Source organism: Lissotriton vulgaris, chromosome 4_1 (genome assembly GCF_964263255.1).
Source record: "Lissotriton vulgaris chromosome 4_1, aLisVul1.2, whole genome shotgun sequence".
NCBI classification, from domain to species: domain Eukaryota; kingdom Metazoa; phylum Chordata; class Amphibia; order Caudata; family Salamandridae; genus Lissotriton; species Lissotriton vulgaris.
In genome coordinates, this window is record NC_141691.1 from 633,175,334 (window position 1) to 633,197,319 (window position 21,986).

The window sequence follows — 21,986 nt, forward strand, 5'->3', positions numbered from 1 at the left end:
ATTGATATATTCAGAAGCATTTTATGACAAAATGATGACATTTGGTTTTGATTATTGGAAAAATAATATTGAAACGAAAACAATTTGGGGTACAAAAGATTGGCAGGTGCAAGGCATAGAAGCACTATTTAGAACCTGCATGATACCAGAACAAATGTTATTTTTAAATGACACAGTACACCAAACATCTTGTCTTGGCCTAGCTAAGATCAAAGAACTTAGAACACCGTCTATACCAAAGCCAATACCTGAAAATGTAACCGCAGATATTGAGTTAGGCGTGTCACAAATTTTACATTTCAACAGAACACATCCTGATTGGAAAAAATGGTTAATCTGGCCTACAGACACAAATAGCTGTCAAGATAGATTCCTGAATAAAACACAGGGGTTAAAAATGACCAGATTAGACCCTAGATACTCCCAGAGACAACATCCAGGGATTATAACAACATACAGTGTAGGGAAACTCTGCCTAGAATGGCTAACTTCATCCACACTGGCTGAAATTAAGCAACACTTGTCTTTATTAAAAGATGGTGCTGATTTGCGCGATTTCATTCTTGGACCACGCAAACAGCGTCAAAAGCGTTTCATAGCGACCAGTATCTATGCTGCTTACAACGAGGCTTGGAAAGTAAAGCAAATTGAAACTGCTGAAAAAATACGAGAAATTGATCGTATTAATTTGGAGAAATCACTTTCTGTGGTAGACAATGGGTTAACGACTCTGTCTTCCAGAATATATTCGTTGGACAATATTGTATCCTCTGCCTTTGATGTGATAGACAGAGATTTGCTGATGTTACAACATGGCCAATCTCAATTACGCTCTATTATAGAATTAGGCTGGACGCTGCAAAATCTTCGTTCAGGCTATGTGCCTTGGCGTTTAATCAACACAACGTCATTATTTTCCAGTTTTAACCTTACTGATAAACAGATCAGTTTGGCACAGAAAGGAGCAGACTATACAATTCTGAGCATCGAAAAACTCGAGAGATTACCATTGACAATGTCAGAGAGTCCTGTCATTGAATGGATAATACACGGAATTATAACGATTCCGATAACAACTTTCCGCTTTAAAAAGTGCCTTGAGTACATACCTGCTGGCCAGTATGAACAATTGGGTAAAGGATATGTAAAATCTACATGAAATTACCATACACTCATTCTTGCTATAGTGACAGCGACAAAAATGTATTTCTTAGTGGGGATAACTGTAAACACTCACTAAGCGGTATACTTTTGTGTCAGGGTATTAATTTACACGGAGCATGTGATGGAAATTCAAACAACCTTTCATGCCACCAGCTAGTCACACCTGCAACTCAGATAGAGCCCTTCTTTATGCAACTCGCAAACGGGAGTTACATTCTTAGAACGGATCACAGGTGTTGTGGCCTCGCGCCAGGGAAAAGTTATCTAGTACAAGTAACGTCCATGGTCAAATGTTGTATGCAAGCATTGTTCCCGAGCGGGCCTCCAGACATAGTGACTCCCCTCTGGCCTCGTCTGAATCTCTATTCTATACGAATTGATACATTAAGCAAAATGAAATCTGTGCTTTTACAGACAACAGTGCCTATAACGTCATCTAAAGAGACGTATGATCTTCTAGTCGCAAGGACGGCTACTGAAGTCCATGACCTTTTATCAACAAATTGCCCCGTGCATTTCGTAGAAATGTTCAGCCAACTCCTTAACATGTCTAGTGCTACAAGCATCCCAGGCATATTTAAGACAGTCTTTACGGGACTGCTAACACCCTTCCAGGCAATTTTGGGAATCTTTCCTAATTTTGTGCACTCCATTTTTGGCGGCATACCGTTATTTTTGGGACTCGTCACAGGGATTCTATTTTTGACCCTCCTGCTACGTTATGGCAAGCCTCGGCTCAGACATAGCTCCCATGGGAATGGAAGAGACAATCCTAGCAATGCGCTACACGGACAGGATAACTGACGTCCTTGGATTGGCCAGGCTGAGAGATCTAAACATGACCTGGTTCCTTTCATTCAGACCGATATGGCAAAATTGCATTTTACCTGTGCTACGGTGTATGCTTTGCGGCGATGAATGCGTGTTGGACATCTGTCTTTCACTTCCATCAGCAGTACCAATGGACGTCGATACTTTGCTCAGTCCAATAACGGCTCACGCATTGTGTTGTCCCCAGCGGCTACCAATCCTGATGACGGCATTTGTGGAGACTCCTGTACTACAGCCAAGTGGTAACAGTGGAGCGAGTGACAAAAGCAACATCATCCAGGTACAACGTTCTGTGAGCATTGCTGGTCCTGCCTTCGATGACAGCAATCATTCTCACACCTGCCAAGTTACAGCGCTATCTAATTTGGTTGAACTATCACCTGAATTTGTAGACCAATTCTTTGCGAGCCTGTCTGATACGATGTTCTCACCCACAGAGAAACAATAACTTTTTGAGAAGCTTTCCGACACACAGTGTTCCCATGAACTCTGAATTCGGCCTTCAGTTTTGATCAACAAAAACTGCCAGGAGCTTTGGAAATCTATTTTCTTTGAATTGGACAATTTTTCTAATATTGACCCTTTTTTGGCACGAACAATTCTTTGCTTAACGTAAAAACTATTCTTAGAGAACAGAAGCTTCACACTTCTATTTCTAAACACATCTAGAGACATAACAACATAACACCAGCCTCTAGCACACATGTTATTACAATACATTTTTATGTGATGATTTATCTCGCTTTTCTTCTGTCAGAGATACTTCATGTGTAATTCCTTTTGCATAATCGTTCATTGATTTCATATGCAATAATATTTTGAATGATTACTATGCTTTTAAAGAAAAACGTACAGTACCTAAATTCCATGTATTACAAGTACGCCTATTTCGAATGCATTTATGTATTTTGGGGTGGGCAATGTTACACATGCATCTAATTGCTTAGTTTTAGTGATTTTGATGGACATGAAAACGTGGAGTGGGTGTTGCGTGCTTATCTAGGTTCCTGATCGATACTGTGACCTTATGCCCCTATTCGGCTATAAACCCATTTATTCCCTATATTGGCATAACCGTTCAAGTGCGATTTTCTGAAAAGTCATCTCTGGCCTCACACGAACAGAGCCACATTCCAGCATGACTCTCTGCTACTTCCTTTGCGACCAATTAGTGCAATGACAGAGCAGCAGTCACTATCTGATATTCCTAGATAACACTCCGAGTTCTTCAACAAGATAAAAACTTAGCAAACCTGGAAATCCCCGCTTGCTATGTTTTGATTAGTAATGGAACTCTAATGAGCAACTGATAACTGTCACTTCCTAGTGACATCTTTAATTGACGTCTTATGTCCAGCAAACTTGCGTCAAACCCGGCACCTGTCAGGTATAAATATTACCAACGTTGCCTTAAGCAATGAGCGAGTTCGTTGCCTGTTGCTGATGCCAGCTGCCTGCATGACCCTGTGTTGGTAAAACTAGCACTCTGTCGCTGCAGCCTGCTATCCTGTGGTGGTGAAGCTGCTGATTACCATTATCGCCGCTACAGCGCGAACTTTGGTGCAGTACGCTTAAGGAGCTGAACAGCCGTCCTCTGCGAAGACATCCAGCAGATTCCAGCTGCCCGCGGACGCTGTCCCCCCTCCTTCCTCGACGCGCTGAAGAGAGCCGCTGCCTTTCTCGTGCAGAGAAATCCAGTCCCGGCGCATCCGGTTTACCCTCGCGGGTGACTGGGATATCGAGAGAGACCCCTGAAGGAGATACCAATCCTCCATCATTCTATTCAGAGGTATGGTGTTGACTAAACCCTTAGACGAGAATTCTTGAAACAAACCTTGGCAAAACCAACTTAACTTAAGCTACTTACTTACTCCCCTTTTCACGTGTTAGGCTTAGGTCAGGCACACTGGGGTAGGATTAGTTAGAAGCACCAGTTGAGTATGTTAGCCTAAATGTATATATGACTGTATATATGTTTTATTACTTTTAACCATTGTATGGCTAAGAAACCATATCAATGCTTTTACAGTTCTATTTCGCAATACTTATCTTACTGTACGTACTTTTTATAATAACAGTTATTGTAATTGTGGCAATACATTTCTCTTGTACGAGAAGAAAGACTGTTCAATAAATGTTAACCCTTTATTGATACACGCCCGTCTCTCTATTCTCTACATCTCGTGAAAGTAAACTGCACTAGACTGACTGAGTGAAATCTATGTCTATTGTTTCACACGACCCTAGAGATTGACTCTTGATCTGAGGAGCAAAGTTGTCATGTTGCACGGTTGTTGGAAAACTGAATCCCTTCTTGTCTGTGCCAAGGAAGCTGATCACTTCCTATGCAGAGAAGAAAGTTTCCAGTGACCTCTGAGCTAGTTGGTAACACAACCCAATTAAGTTTAGAATAGTCAGTGGAGGCCTGGAATATAAGCAGTTCCACGTCGATACTACTGTTTATGTTATTCCAATGCGCAGGGCCTAGTGGGAAACTAGGAACTACACTACATGGCGCCCAACGTTTGGTAAGGCGATAAACTAACGCAAGACTTGTAGAGTAACTCAGTCGTGCATATTTCACACCCCTTTCTCCCATAAATACTCCAATAGACGTCTGGAGTGGGTGAAAGGTTAAAATCCGCCCGACCTTAGTAGGAAGAGATTCCTATGTAAAGCTCTGGTTTATTCAACGGTGAAGGATACAGTGTTCCAAAATGTTGGTAACACAACCCAATTAAGTTTAGCATAGTCAGTGGAGGCCTGGAATATAAGCAGTTCCACGTCGATACTACTGTTTATGTTATTCCAATGCGCAGGGCCTAGTGGGAAACTAGGAACTACACTACACTGCAACTGCTCACATCACATTGCCGTAAAGCAAGTGTTGGTCTTCATGATAAATGCGATTGCCTAGAATGGAAAGAATGCTGTTGCCATTGGAGCGCACAACGGCCATCATCTAACTGTCTCTTGAGCCATAGAAGAGAGTAGGGAAAAGGCAATATTTCTGTCAATATATCTGCCGGCTGAACACTTTTTGGAACACCTCAAGAGCTTCTGTTATCCCATTGTGATCCTTGATTACATCTTTTAAATACAGCAACATGTCGTCTGCGTAGATCACCCATAGAGAGTCACCATATTTTCCCCTTTGCTGCACAGATGGATATCAAGTGACTCCATAGCAAGGGCAAAAAGGACAGGGGAAAGTGGCTATCCATGTCTAGTGCCTCAGCAGACAGGTATGGGGTCTGAAATATAATGCCCCACAGGAATCCACCAGATGGGGGCATGTAAAGTAGCTCAATGAATGTGAGTAGGTGTCTGCCCATACTCAATTGTCTAAGTAGCTTGAAGAGGTAATTTCAGCAAAGGGAAGCAAATACCTTCCCCAAGTCAAGCGCCAAGAAGCTGATCTGGGGAAGGCTTGTGATGCATACTCCATGGCAATGGCACTGTATTGGTGTTGGATATTCAGAGATGCTTTCCTCTACAGTACAAAACCTTTTTGATTTGGGTGAACGAGTTGGAAGAATAAAGGGAGGAACATGTCTGTTAGTATCCTGCTCAGGATCTTATAACCCATATTGAGCATCGTAAGAAGACAATAGCTCCCCAGTTCTGTGGCCTCCGTTCTTGGCTGTGCATGAGAACCAACATGGCCACGAACATGGATCAGGCCAAAGATCCCTCAGAGGCTGCTGAATCATATAACTTTCCTAGTTTAGGGGCAAGGAGGTCAGCAAAGTAGTGGTAAACCTCTAGGGCAATCCCAACAGGGCCTAGGGATTTACTCATGGCTATGGAGCAAATTGACTCTTTTATTTCGGCACTGCTCTGGGGAGATCTGGGAGAGCTGAACTCTGTATGAATATAATGATATACTATGTGCAATATAATTCCAAAAATGCTGCTTAGTGAACTTCCCACTGGGCCACCATCTTGAAATGCTAAAGTGTATGTGTAGCACTGTTCTACTGAACTAGGATAGCCCTCATAATGCTTCCAAACATGGCGATCATCTTGGAATGGTCAAACAGTTATATACTATGGAGAATACAATTACATACTAATTACCTGGATGCAGTACACTGCAGAAAAATTGAGTAGCAAATGAGTGGCTGGTAGAGCTGTCTAGGGATCTGCAGAATCCTTTTTAAACAACAAAACTGAGCGAGAGTGATGAAAATGCATGACTAGGACACATTAAAAGGGGAAAATTGAAAACTGAAAGACTGCCCACCAGTTTAGACACTGAAACACAATCAATTTGAAATGGATAAGCAAATGTCATCAAGCAAAACTTTGTTACTCGACGGGCAGTAGAGCCATTGGCAGAATTGGGCTAACTCAATGCTCTTACCGGGAGAAGAAGAATGCAAGTGATACTATATCAGGCAGCAGGGGAATGATGCAAATTCCCTCTATGTCTGTATAAAGTATGTAGATTTTTTAAAAGTTTTTCTTTAAAAGTGCCTAGGAAACAACCACACTTACCAGACCCTCCTAAGAGGATCTAGCAAGGATTATCACAATGCAGAACTTTTACCTCAGTGTTTGTAACAGGGGATAACAAAAGTCATCTGTGCAGGAATTGACACAGTGTAATCATCAGATATTGACAATGCCAAAATGGCGTACTATCAATTCACCTTTAAATACTTCTTAGCCTTTTTTTTCAAAATAACTAAGTCAAACGTACTACCTTTGTTGTAATTTTTCATAATAAACAAATCAGACCTATTGCATAACTTTTACTACTTAACCAATTAGGCCTATAGACTATGGGGCTTATTTACAAGCCCCTTGCGCCACTGGTGCATCACTTTTTGTGACGCACCAGTGGCGCATTTTACTGTTCACATTTACAAGAACTGGAAAAGCCACCCTGCATGGCATTTCCGGTCCTTGTAAATTTGCCCCCTTTACAAGCAGCACTTTGCACGAAAGGAGCTTTGCCTGAGTCTTGCTGTGAGTGTTCGAACGCATCACTCACGGAACCTGACACGTTTCCAGATTTATGAGAAATCGTGAACCTGAAAATGTGTCTGAATGCTACGCCTCCCCAAGGGAGGGCAAAAGAGGATAAATGTATTAATTTCTACTAGTTAATATCCTCTTTCTATGCGTGCTGCATTCTGCAGCACACATAGAACGAGGACATCACCTATGGTGATCGTCTATGTACAGTAAAGTGTCCCTTCCTGCACATGAACAACCATTTAGAAAAATGACGTTTTGCAAGTTATATGTGTGCTAATGCAGCACACATTGAAGTTGAAAAATGCTATTTCAGATTGTTAATGTGCAGGAAGGGACCCTTCCTGCACATCAACAATCATCCTGTGATGCAGGCATCATTGCACCATGGTGAAAAAGTGCCTGAATCAGAGCATGGCAGCCAGCGGAGGGGTAAACGCAGGGATGCAACATATTATTGTAAATATGTTGCACCCCTGTGCTTTGAAAGGGCCGCAGTGTGGCACAGCCAAAGGGCTTGTGGTGCCGTGCTGTGGCACTTTCTTGTAAATGAGGCCCTTAATCTTCACCATAACCAACTCAAGCCTACACTATTGAGCATAAACCTTTTACAGGGTAATCAACTACACAACAATAACATTACAAATATGTATAAAAATACAACTGACAAAATAATATACACCCCTTTCTAAAACGTCGTCACAAGGATTTACTCAGCACAAATCTGCCCTACCATTGTCACAGGGGATAACCAACACCAAAGGCATATTCCACTCTAGTAATCTCTGAGATCCCATGGAACTAAATACTCATCTACAGTCTTTAGCTCAGTGTAATAACAACCCACCCTTAATGGCTATTCGGCCTTTACTTATGCTTCTGCAAAAATAGACAGCTGAGGTGTGGCTCTTTTAGGAAGCTGTAGGTACTGATATCTCAAAAAGCCAGGCGGGGGGGGGGTCCTTTCAGGTCAATGCTGGCAAGCTATGGAACACCCTACCCACCTGCATTGCAAGTCTTTCCTCCCATGCTGCTTTTCGTGAGCATTTGAAAACCTATCTCTTCTCCCTTCTATGGTGGATGGGTCTAGTCGCCTCTATTGTAGCTGCTCGTTGCTCTGCTAGTGCTTTGACACCCTTGGGAATAATGCGCTCCACAAATATTCAAATACAAATACATCTTTTCACTGTAAATAAGCTGGGCTCACTGTCTTTGTCAAAACCTTTTATAATAAACAGATCAGTCCTATCGCATCTGAATACAACTTTCCCCAATGAACCAATCAGGCCTAACCTTTTTCGTTGGCTTGTCACCATCATCAGCTGAGGTCTACTATATTTAGCTTTCTCACAAAGCAGCCGTTAGGCAAACAGTCAGCAAAATTAAAATAAGAATAACATTTCAGTTGGCAAAACAATATACTTCTGCTTTTACTTGGATCTAACAAGGAAAGTGCTCAGTGCAAATCTTCCAGCCCAGGGTTTAATAATTGGAGTGGGTAACCAATACCAAAACCCATGATTCCTAAGGTAATCATTATGATTCCATGTAGCAATATACATCTTAAACGCAAGGTAATAACAATCCACCCTTAAGCATTTACTAGGTTTAATAAATACATTTCACAATATGTTAAGCAGACCTACTGCCTTTGCCATAACTTTTCATATAAAACAGGCCAGACTGAAGTCATCTTTGCCAAAGAACCAACCACAACAGAATGGGTTGAAGCTTTTGAAGGTCGCCTTCCCTGTATTCTTCCAGATCGCTAGTATTGTTTTGACTGCTGCCGTGAGAAGAAGGTCAATCAGGTCACTGTCCCCCTTGGATTCTAGATCCGGGGCCATGAATGCTGTGGCTAAGCCTACAAAGCATGGCTGTATGTTGCGCCCCACTATCTTATTGGTGAGATCCCTCACCTTGTTCCAAAATGTTCTCACCTTGGTGCAGTTAAAGAGTAGGTGAGCGAGGTCACCTCTTTCTTTGTGGCAATTCCAGCATATGTCATTCTCTCTGACTCCAACCTCAGCTAGGCGGGCAGTCCTCCAGAACGCCTTGTGCAGCAGCCAGTACTTTGTTTGTGCCACTTGGGGGGAGACTTTGTTTTTTTGAGGTCGAGATCCATAGGCGGTGTTCGTATGCACTGAGGCTCGCAGCAGAATCGACCAACACACCGCTCTGTCTCCCCCCCACCCACCGACTCTTACCCCATCCATTCCTCCTTTCTTCACTCTTTTCTTTCCTTTTTATGAGGGTGAACAGTGGTAACCGAAATAAGGTACGCCAACCGGTCAATCGCGACCAGAATACTGACCTCCAGCCATGCTCGCCGTCATGCCTTATGTAACCACAAGGCGTATGTAACTCACCTGTATCGCCCTCACGCATCACTACTGTACTGTGTATATATAAAAATAACCTTTTTTATAAAAATTCTTTGAAATCAAAAAATGAAAAGACTCCAACCGCGGTCGGAAAGCTTCGGACTTTCCGACCGACATCGTAATCGGCCCCTAAGGATCAAATCCTTCCAAGGTCTTGGAATACATACTGGATGCCTCATTTTACTTCTCCTTTCTATCCAATAACTGAGAATATTTAGAAATCATATGTAGAGCAACAGGTTAAATGGCATGGATGTTATATAAAATGTTTAGATTTAGGTCTGCAAACATCTTATTTATTTATCATCGTATTGTTATTTTACCCATATTTATTGTTTGGGCGGTGAAGAAATAAAGTTGCAAGTAGCATATATTATCATTCTGTGTTATGATTCACTGTTTAATATCAGTATGCTTTTAATGTACCAAGAAACCGTACGCTAGTATATAATACACTCACCTGAAGACATAAAACATGCAAATCTACACCCACACACATACTCCTTCGCATGGGTTTAGATTTACATGTTTTCGGAATTTACCACGGGTTCTACTGGGAATGTCTTGGGAACGTTTCCAGAGTTGCTATTTCCCAAATGTGGAGTTTTATGCAGAGTGCTGAGTTCAACTCTGCTTTGGGAAGTACTGTGTAGTAGAGTGTAAATGTGTGTTGGTGAAAGATGCTAATGCACATTTTTTTCTTTTTCCCAAGGGGAAACATTATTTGTAGTGGAAAGATGCCTTCCTGATTGCCCCCATGAAGCTTGGAGTGCTCCTTTTCTCTTCTGACCCTCAATGGGAATTTACTCCATCTCTTTAATAGAGTAAATCTCCAACCATTTCTAGGGCGGGAACATGTAGGAGAGAAGTTTATGAGGGCTCACAATTGTCTGGGTGTTCACAAACCTAAACATGTTCGGTAAAGACTACACACTACCCCATGCAGTCATGGTGAAAATTAAGCAGTAGAAAATAGTAACCCCTAGTATGTGTCCTTTTATGAGTTATATGGCTTTGTGACTATCCCCCAGATGCATCAAAGTAATGTTTTGCGAGTCCTTAATAGCGAATTTTAAGGAATCGCTATTAAAGGCTCGCAAAACTGGATGCATGTAGGATTCGCAATATTATTTGCGATTTCTACTGATTCCTTATTTGCGATTTGCTAATCGCAAATAAGGAATGGCTATCCCATTCATTTCTATGGGCCTAAAGGCCCATAGGAATGAAGGGGGAGTCATTCCCTATTTGCGATTCTCTAATTGCTAATCACAAATAAGGAATTATCGCAAATAAGGAATGGCTATCCCATTCATTTCTATGGGCCTAAAGACCGATAGGAATGAAGGGGGGAGTCATTCCTTATTTGCGATTCGCTAATTGCTAATCTCAAATAAGGAATGGCTTTCCCAATTGCTAATCGCAAATAAGGAATGGCTTTCCCATTCATTTCTATGGGTCTAAAAGCCCATAGGAATGAAGGGGGAGTCATTCCTTATTTGCGATTCGCTAATTGCGAATCGCAAATAAGGAATGGCTTCCCCATTCATTTCTATGGGCCTAAAGGCCCATAGGAATGAAGGGGGAGTCATTCCTTATTTGCGATTAGAAATTAGCGAATCGCAAATGTGCTGCAATTTCAAGGGTGCCAGGGTGTCCAAAGGACACCCTGTTGCCCCCCTGAAATGGTAATGTTCACTGGTGTTGCGCACACACATGTCCCAAGGACATGTGTGTGTGTAACATACAACTTAGAAAAATACACTAAAGTGCATATTTCTAACTTTTTGCTATTTACCACGTAGTTTGACTTCGCAGTAAATAGCTGCCCCAGATTGCAAATTCCCAATCTTGGAATGGTTCATGAATTGCATTTAAGGAATCGCAAATTGCGATTCCTTAAATGCAATCGCAATTTGAGAACTCGCAATTATTTGCGAATTCTTAAATTGCGAGTGCATGAACCCTTGATGCATCTCAAATGCCATTTTTGCAGGCGTAAACGGCCGAATTTTGCGATTCGACCCGATTGCCCTTGCAAAGCTGCTTGATGCATCTACCTGTTGGTCCCTAGCTGTTCTTATGACGCTAAAATAATTCAGTCTTATGTGAATTTTTCCCAATTTTCTCATCTATACTAAAGCGGGATATTTTTAGGGAAATATGTGATTCATGCTGCTTTTCGTTTGGGTGGAATATTACGGTTTTTTTCTAAAAATGTTCTCTTAAGTTTTATAATATTTCACTTGAGATCGAGTCGTTTGCACGATACATGCTGAATATTGTTTCTCAATTCCTGCTTTGCAGAATTTGTACCAGAACAGGTTCTTGGGCCTGGCTGCCATGGCATCCCCTTCCAGAAATTCCCAGAACCGGCGCCGATGTAAAGAGCCCCTCAGGTACAGCTACAACCCCGAGCAGTTCCGGAATGTGGACATCAGGAACTCGCATCAGGCCACCATCCCACGTTCCACCAGTGACACAGACCTGGTGACGTCAGACAGTCGATCGACCCTCATGGTCAGCACCTCTTACTATGCGATAGGACACTCTCAGGACCTGGTGATCTGCTGGGATATAAAAGAAGAGGTAGACGCCGGTGATTGGATTGGAATGTATCTTATAGGTAAGTCCTCATTCACCTGCAAATACGTTTTAGTGGACTGGGCAAGCATGTGCAAATGTTAAAAAATATGTTATCTTTTCAATTGTAGTGATAATCAATGAGATTAAAGTAATATATTATAACGCATTTTGATTAGGAAGGGGTTACAAGATTAAATTCTACCCAGCAAGGTCTCTCGCAAAAAAGTTCCCAATACTATAAAGCTGATTAGGAAAATCACGATACATGCCACACATTATAAACGTTATTTACGAGTTTTAAGAGAGCTTGAATTACTCGATAAAAGTCCTGCATATGCGGTGTATCTTTTAAGAAAGTTGAGCTTGTTCATTGAATAGTTATGAATTGCTTTTATAGCTTTTTTACCAAACTATCACAACTTTTCCAAAAATTACACAACCTTTTTTATAACTTTAAGACTCCACGGAGGCAAAGGTAGTAGCTAGTATTTACATAATCTCAGATCCTTTTTCATTGAAAACGTTTTGTGTGGTGTGTCATGGATGTAAACTCACAAAATGCCAGGGTAGTATTGCTGGCATCACGCACAATTTGACTATCAAGGGCATCGTAGCATTGGTACTCGCGCTGCGGCTGCACCCAAACCATCTACCCCCGCCTATTGGTTCAGGGCCTGGCGGTGGGTAAAGGGTAAAAACTACATGACGTAAATGCTCATACAGCACTGTTCCTTTCGGAAGTCTGCCCTGTCCCCATCACCCCCAAGGGGTTTCAGGTCTTTGCCACAGGTGCAATATGGCAAGCCAGGGGCAGCAACTGAAATGTTAGATTCCTCATATTAACATCCATTGATGGCACTGAATAAATAATAATAAACGTTGAATTAATATCCTAACGTTTAAAAAGGTGCTAACGAAGTTATGGTTAGTCTTTAAAACTAGACCTCACTTCATAACCGCCAATCCCTGCCTCTCTTCTGTGATGAAGAGCCCAGCTTTGAACATTTGTTGCAGCCATGTCAGGCATTATTAACTGGATATTCACAGACAATTCGATTTCAATGACCTTGAAGCCCCTTCAAAGGACAAAATACAGGAAAGTGACTAGTACTGCTATTTTCAACCAGCTTGGGCCATTTTCTCTTGTCTAAAGAACACGGGTCATTTTCAAACTGCTATCAAGGGTGGGCTATGGCAACTGCCTCTGTATTTGTCTTCCAGTTTTTGTCCACTGAAAGACTTTGACACAACTTGAGGGTCAGGGCCAATCGCAAGCTTACGAAGACAGATCATATATATCTGAGACATGCTTTGTTGCATTTGTTAACTGTTGCAAAGTGAATCCTAGTTAAGGGCCTGATACTCACCCACAGAACCTGCAAGGGAAAAGGCTCGCTTTATTGTCAGAGATTACTACCCCAGTACATTGCTTCATCAAGCCTATGTTCAGTCACTGCACGGAAAGGGCTTGCTTGGCGAAGGAAGAGGTATTTTTTTAGGTGTCTTTCAGTGAAAGGATTTGGATGCAACTACCAGAAGTGTAAAGTGTGTTTTTGAGTTTAATGTATGTGGATGGAGGAGGTGGACCATTTAATGTATATATACACTGTTTTGTACATACGTGTCGCAAACATATGCATTGGCATTCTGTACCATCTGTATGATTAATGTTTCTTTGCATTAAGGGACTGGCCACTTTTAGCATGCACAGTTGGGCTACAGACATTAATAGTGTTCTGAGGTGGAAGGCTGAATCCCCAATTGCAATTTAGGACATACATGACTGGTTCTTATTAGCCATTGAAAAGAGATCATGTAGTTGCAGTGGGGTTATTCCTGTACATCTTTGAATGGACAGGATTCTGTGAAATTAGCTGGATATAATTGTTGGGTCCCTCGCTTGCTTTACCACACACAGCTTTCAGTTTTTGTCTTTGATCAAGTAATCCTCATGTTATGTGTATCTACAGTGGTATCTTGTTGTCAAGTTAAGTAAATGCCCCAACTATTTCCCCAAAAGAACTGAAGTGCCTAATACATTTGTTTAACAGTAGCAAAGCATGCATATGCCAGAAAATGCCTCGTGGCTTGCTAGAATCAAATAGAATGACTAACGAAACACTGACATTTTTTTCAGAACAGATTTTTATTTTGGTGTTGACAAATTGCATAACAAGCACAGCACCCCGGATATCGGAGGAGCTGTGAGCATCATAATGGCAATCACAGGAAAGCAATACGGTCAACAGTTCAACATAAAGAAATGCAACCAACTCCCCCCCGTCCTCCGCCCTCCCACGACCCCAGCCCAGAACCCAACCCCCCTCCCCTGGCACAGCGTCGAAACAACATTCATGTACAATGGCAAGAAGAAGCGTTTAGTGTGTGCACCCTATGGCCCGGGCCCAGCCTGCAAGAGTTCCTCCACAGGCCGATCAGGCGGCGGCGGCTCCAGCCACAGTCCACGATAATCCGCCCATCGCTTCCAGATTTTATAATGTTTCCTGGGACAGCCCCTAGCTGCGAAGATCGGGCGTTCCAGGCCCATGTAGAAGTCCAGCCCCCTTTTCCACACTCCTACCAGAGGGGCCCTAGGGTCCTTCCAGGCACGGGCAATGTCTCTCTTGGCCACAATAAGACCCAGTAATAGCAGATGCCTTTTATAAATGTTTCCCCCTATCTGTTCCATAACATGAAGAAGACCCAGTGGGGACGAGCGGGGGAGCTCCCAACCTAGAACCTCAGACAGGCAGTCCCACACACCAGACCAAAACCTCTGCAATCCAGCACACGCCCATACAGTATGAAGGAAGGTGCCTACTTCATTGCCACATCTCAAGCAATCCGGGGATCCGATCAGGCCCGCCTTCCACAATCTTTCCCTCGTGTAGTAAGCCCTATGGAGGTACTTAAACTGAATGAACCGCAATCGTACCGCTATGGCTGCTCCTCTCGGGGCCTCCAGTGCTTCCCTCCAGTCTTCCTCCTCCAGAGGACCAACATCCCTTTCCCATTTATCACGTAAGCTATCGAGGGAGGTCGAGCAATGCGTCACCAGTGTCTGATATATAGTGGATATTTTTTTACTGTCTAGCTCCCCCATGAATACCTTGGCCTCCAGGGGGCTGAACTCAGGCAAGGAGTCCAAGCCTCTCAGGGTGGGTGTGATGGCGTGCCTAAGTTGCAGATATCTAAAAATTTGGGTCTGGGGCATATTATATTCTTCACGCAGTTCCTGGAATGACTTCAGGGCAGTGCCTCTGACGACGTGCCCCAGGGCCGATATTCCAATTGCATCCCAATCCCTAAACCCCGGGAGGGATGCCAATGAGGGCAAGAGCCCATTTCGCCAAAGAGGAGTCTCCCTTGTGAGTTTGTTCCACCACCCCATACGGCGAAGGGCGTCACGCCAAATACAATATACCGTCTGTGTGACCATTGGGAGGTTTCGTCGCCGAGGCGCTGAGTAGAGTATGGTATGTAACGTGTCTGGGTCCATCAGATGCCTCTCCAAGGCATAGGCCGGATCGCTCCGGTCCCCATACCACCATTCATTTAAGATCAGTAGGTGGGAGACTTGGTAGTAGGACTGGATATCCGACGTCGCCAGACCGCCACAGTATGTGGAGAGAAAACATGTGCGCAGCGCCACTCTCGCCACTCCCCCGGACCATAGAAACTGACTAAGCGTCGAGCTGACCTGTCTGAACCACTGCGGGGAAACGGGATATGGGTGGTTTTGTAGCTGGTATAACAGGCGCGGGAGGGCCACCATCTTGAATATGGCTGAGCGGCCATATACATTAAGAGGCATGCGGGACCAGGTGAGCATGTCAGAGCGTACACGTTCCCACACGGGCACAACATTACGCGACCAGGAGACACCGCCCAGATCAGTCAGAAACACACCCAGATACCGAAGGCCACCCGCCGCTGCCTGTAGTGTCTTTGCCCAGGGTCCTAGACCACCGCGCTCCCCCAACACTCACAACACAGATTTCCGTTGGTTCAAATGGAGGCCCGACACCTCACCAAATATCCGCATTATGTCTAGGACTCGCGGCCCCGATCTGTTCAGGTCCGTAAGGAAGAAGAGGACATCGTCCGCATATAGAGCAATTCTATCGGTGGGACCTGCCTGCCACTCGACACCCCGCATCTGAGCGTCAATTCTCACCCATGCTGCCAACGGCTCCATGGCCAGGGCAAATAAATAGGGCGATAGGGGGCAGCCCTGTCTGGTGCCACGTCCAATAGGAAATGGGGCAGATACCGCTCCAGCCACCCTCACCGACGCAGTCAAGTCAGTATACAGCAAATACAGGTATGATAGGAAGCGGGGCCCGAGGTTCAGACGAGACAGCAGTGCGCGAAGATAGACCCAGCTCACCGAATCAAAGGCTTTATCTATGTCGGCCAGTAAGAGTGCCGCAGGAATACCCGCCGCACGGGCCGCTTCCACCACCACCTGGGCGCGCCTGATATTATGTCGCGTTGCCCTATGAGGCATAAAGCCAGCTTGGTCGGGGTGTACAAGGTCGGTTATGTATGGGAGAAGACGATTGGCCAGCGCCTTCGCTAAGATTTTGGACTCGGTGTTTAAAAGCGATATTGGTCTATAAGATTCAGGCAGGTCAGGAGGCCTACCAGGCTTGCAAAATACCACTATCTCCGCATGTCGCCAGTCCCTCGGGAGCTGGCCCTTCTACCTGGCCGCCTCCAGAGCCCTACCGTAATGTGCACCAAGTTGAAGATGGTACTTCTTAAAGAATTCACTGGGAAACCCGTTCGGGCCCGGGGCCTTGCCCGCATTCAATTCCCCGAGGGCGGTACCCAGCTCCTCAGCCGACAGCGGAAGGCCGAGACTATCTCGTGCCTCATCCGAAACCGCTCGCGGCGGGAGGTCAGCAAGAAATTTATCTATGTCTTCCGCTTGGAGAAGTTCCCGGGGGGCATATTGGGCCGCGTAATACTGTGCAAACCTGGCCGCTAGGTCCGCCGGGGCTATCACGGGTGTACCTTCCTCGTCTCGTAGGCACGGCAGTGTCTGAGGGTGAAAAGTGCTCTGGCAGAGCCTGTACAGCATAGAACTGGATTTATCACCCCATTGGTAGATCCTACTTTGAGTCGCCAGCCACAACTGCCTGGCTTCATCCAGCTGTAGGGAGGCGTAAGTTTGCTGCAATAGCAGTAGTTGACCCACATCCTCCTCGCTACCGTCGTCATGGCAACGTGCCTCCTGGGCGCGGACCCGGTCAGCCGCCTGCGCCAAATCCTCCCCGCGTGCCCTACGGGCAGCCGCACACCACGCAATATCCACCCCTCGGAGCGTAGGTTTCAGGGCTTCCCAGAGAGTCATGGCATCTATGTCAGGGTGATCATTATCGGTCCAGTAGTGTGCAATCGCTTCCCTCATGTGTTGTTGATAGGGTTCCTGCTGCAAATGCCACGTGGAGAGTCGCCACCTAAACGGCTGTCTCCGTCTATCTAGGAGTAAGTCCATTGCAACCGGGGAGTGATCCGACAGACCTCGGGGCAAGATAGACGTGGAACCCACCCTCCCAACCCAAGCAAGGGGAACAAATAGGTAATCAATCCTAGAGAAGGACTTATGTACTGCCGAGACATAAGTGTATTCCCGACTCTGAGCGTGCTGGCGGCGCCACACGTCCACCCACCCCATCCCCCTCACCATGCCATTGAGTTTAGTGGGTGTGTCCGGGAGCTGCTCGCCTCTGAGCCTGTGTCTATCCATCCGCACATCCATCACATCGTTCCAGTCACCACCAACCACAGCCATGATATCAGGCATCACGGCCCACACACCGAACAGCCTTTCAATAAGAGCTCCTTGCAGCGGAGGCGGGGCATATACGCTCCCAAAGAGTACCGATTCAGAGCCGATCTTACCCTGAATGAATGCATACCTTCCCTGTGTGTCGAGCCATTGAGTTTCATGAACGTAGGAAACCCTACGGTGTACCAAAACTGCTACACCCCGAGACCCCCTCGCAAAACCAGCATGATACACCTGCTGAAAGCCATATCGCTGCAGGCTAAGGGCCTTGTTGCCCATGAGGTGGGTTTCCTGCAGCAACAAGACATCGGCCCCAGCTTTCTTCCCCTGTTTGAGGATCGCCCCCCTTTTAATCCTGTCCAGTAACCCCCTCACATTCCAGCTCACAACATGTAACGAAGCCCTTTGCAGGCCATATTCAGGGGTAGTGACCGCCATTTAAGGACCGGAATAGAAGCAGTCGGAACCGCCAAAGCCACACACACACATCTCGCCTCATTAGTACAAGAAAGAACACTGTGCAAGCCAACCCCACCCACCAACCCACCTACCTCAACCCCCAACTCTCAACAAACCCCCCAACCCCCACTCCCTCCCAAGCCTCACCTGAAACTGTCCCCCTACCCCCCACCCCATACCTCAAGAACGCTGAAGTACCTGTCGCGGTATAGGTCAATTCCTGCCCCCAACGGGAGGCCGGAGATCTACTATTCCAATGGATCCCCATGAACTCCCAACTTCAGTCTCTCGCAACCCCCCCCCTTAACAAACACCTCTAAGATGAGGGTTGACCGCCTTATAGTCCACCCCCCCCCACCAACCCGCATCCCGCAACCATAAAAGCCACTCGTATGTGTCAGTGTTAATGTTACCATAGTCGTAGAGCACCGCCATTCAGGCCTGGAATCGCTGCAGCGCAGCCTGTACCATAGTCAATCAGTTGAGTAGGCGCCCCCCGCCACTGCAGTCCTCACGGATCCACTATTGGAGAGTCTGGGGGCCCAGACTCCTCTACAGTTCCCGTCTTGGCCGGCGAGCGTTTCTTGGAGCGTGATCGCCAGTTACTTCTGCTGCGGGAGCGCCGGGGCGTCCGCGCGGGCGCCGCTGAAGATGACGAGTCCGAGTCTCTAGCAGGCGGCGTGTGAGGCCTGACAAGCACAGTCTCATCCGTCCAGGCAAAAACTTCTTCAGGGGAATTAAAGAAGAGAGTACGGGATTGAAAAACCACTCGCAGCCGAGCCGGATAAAGCAGAGCATACTGGATCTTGAGGCCCCGCAGGCGAGCCTTCGCGGCCACGAAGGACTGTCTTTGCTGCTGCACCAACCGCGTGTAGTCAGGGAAGATCATAATCCGCTGATTGTTCCACTGGAGGGGCTCTTTCAGCCGGGCCTGCTTCAGGATCGTGTCTCGATCATGATAATTGAGTAGTTTGGCTATCACCGGCCGCGGACGTTCACCGACTGGTGGCTTCTGAGTGAGTGCCCTGTGCGCCCGCTCAATGACGAAGCAGCGGGAGAGGGACTCCGACGGCATCCAGCTCTCCAGCCACTCCGTAAGGAAGGCCTCCATGTTTCCCTTCTCACAGTCTTCCGGAAAGCCAACAAAGCGCAGGTTGTTGCGTCTGGCTCGTCCTTCGGCATCCTCAGCTCGCAGGGCTAGGCCTTTTTGTACGCCCTCCATGTTGGCCACTCTTTTCTTCAAGGCCGCCATGTCACCTTCCACACCAGTGATCCGGGTTTCTGCTTCCGTAATCCGGGCTACCGCGTTGCGCAGGTCTTGTCGCAGCAGGGTCACATCGGCGCCAACGGCCCCAATCTTAGCGTCCAGCGTGTCTCGGGACTGGGTGATCGCTGCCAGCAGAGCTGCATTGTCTGGTCCAGTGGTCGACTGTCCGCCCGAAGCACCGGAGTTTCCACTCGGCCCCGTAAATTTATCAATTGTCCCTTGTTTCGAGGACCCACCGCCACTCCCGCCTCGGGTCATGATGGACGACAAAAAGGGAAAGCTCCTTGGACGCACCTGCAGCCTCACCACAGATCTCGCCTACAGGCAGCAGGGGGTCCGGGCCACGACCACTGTGCACAGATTTAAAGGGCTGTCTGCGGCGCCTTATCCCCTACCGCACTAGGGACCTCTAAGCCCAGAGAAATATGGAGCGGGCGCTGGTCACTGCCGATCTGCCAAGCCTTCCTAGGCCGTCGCCGCCCAGCCCCGTGCCTTGCCAAGTGTCCACCTCAGGGGGCCCAATACGCTGCCAGATGAAGCTCGTGCACCAAGTTGTTGCTCCCTGCCTGCTGCAACTGCCAGTGCCGGAGACCTCGTGGGGCAGATGCCGAGGATCAAGGGATCTGCACCCCCTCCAAGACCAGCGCACACACCCTCCAGCAGTGAGGGCCGGTGCGGTCCGATCTGACCGCCGATTCTCCGCAGGTTCCTCGCCACCCCCGGGGCCACTGCCCTGCACCCCTCGTCCACCCCCACCTCAGGGGCCTCTTCACTGGGCGCAGAGCCGCTGCTCGGGTCAGTGTGCCAATCCCCGGGTGGCCCGCCAATGTCCCGCAATATGTGGGGCGCCCAGGCACCGTACCTCCAACTCAGCAGGCAGCCGTAGCTCGCAGCACTCAGCCGCCGCCCCCCAGGAGGGCCGGACCTCGGCTCCGCACAGTCCCGCAGGCTGCCGCCCAACTGCGCTCACCCCGGGCTCCTCCAAAATCGAGGTCCCGGCTTCGTCTCGAGGGACAGGCTGCTCCTCCTCCCATGTCGACTGGATGCACGCTGGGTCACCGGAACGGCCGAAATCCACGCAGCAGCCGCCGGACCCCTTCCGCCACGCTGCCCTGTTGCGGGATGGGTGTCAGCAGGGGGAGAAGGCAGGATAGTCGGCCAGTAGATGGAACGGCGGGACGGAGCTGTGCTAAGCAACGTCCGCCATGTTCGCCGCCTTGGCCACGCCCCTCAACACTGACATTTTAAGGTCATTGTTCGATGACTTTTTAGTCTTCCTATTTGTGACTGCCGAGTAACATACATGGACCTTGATTCGACAAAATGTTAGTGCATCTGAAGTGTTATCAGCACTCTTTCTTTTTATCCCCGGGAACATCATAATGTTGACCCTTGCCCTACCCTTAGTCTCTCAACAGCCTGCTTTTTCCTGCTCTAGTTCAGAGGGAGGACTAATGAGTCTTGTTTACTTGTTGTTCTTGCTGCCATCAGACCAGTGACAGCAATGGCAGGAACAGAAGTACCACATGGTAGGCACTAGCTGATATTCTAGCTGCCCCTCATTTTTGCTCATATAATACATTGGTTATTTTAAGAAATGCTCCTCTTTAATTGTTTCCAAATTGCTCTTTAACTGGAAAGCTTTTTAGGGGAAATCAGTGGTGTGAGCCGAAATAATTATAATAATAATAATTGTCTTTAAAGTGCAATGTGATCTGGTAAAATGGTTATTTTTAGGTGTGGCTTGCTGGTGCCCTTGACTTTCATGTTAAAGTGATGTAACCTCTGGAGGGAGAGAGGTTAAAGGTCAGCCCACCCCACCATTGCTTGCTATGTCACTAACATAAAGCAGAAACCCACATTCTACAGGAATGTGTTGCTGTGACTAATGTATGAAATATGGCGTTGATCATCTACACTGTATAAATCCTCATACAGTGGCAAGCATCACAAGGCGCAGGAGTTAGTTGGCAGGACACCTCCAGATCCCCAACATGAGGAGTGACTGCACTAACTCCAGAGCGGCATCTCAGGCCCCCTCTGGAACCTAGTGCTACCCGCTCTCTACATTGAGGGAGAGGCCAACACATCTCGCATCCAGTCCCACCTCCAGAAAATGAAATGAAGCAGTGTGAAAACATACTGGGGACCAGTCACATTGGAAGTGGTTTTAGAAGAGACTTGCCTGCATTAGATGCTGCTTACATTGTGTGGTAGGGGGTCAGCAGTTGTAGGAGAAGGGTCAAGCAACTTTGCAGCAGCTAATCTTAGCTCGAAAAGTATCAAACAGTCAATGCACCAGGTTCATAATGGCCTGAACACTCATAGGCACTAGCAGGTAGAGAGTAGGGAACATGTGAGAGTCATATGTCATCTTGACAGTATAAAAAATATCAATTTATTAACATGCATGTACTGTCCAGACCAGATTCACTTACACCTTGACTATGTCACACATAAAGATGACTATTAGAACTGTGACAAAACCCTGGTGTCTTCCTGGGCATCAGCTGTA

The 21,986-nt window shown here is 46.5% G+C and overlaps 1 protein-coding gene across 1 annotated transcript in view; it reads left to right on the top strand.

Annotated features, from left to right (window-relative positions):
* HECW1 (HECT, C2 and WW domain containing E3 ubiquitin protein ligase 1) overlaps positions 1-21,986 on the top strand; it is a 974,913-nt gene that overhangs the window by 441,643 nt on the left and 511,284 nt on the right. Inside the window, exon 4 of the mRNA XM_086964874.1 lies at positions 11,670-11,988. Coding sequence (XP_086821000.1) covers positions 11,670-11,988 — 319 coding nt within the window. The remainder of the gene's footprint in view (positions 1-11,669; positions 11,989-21,986) is intronic.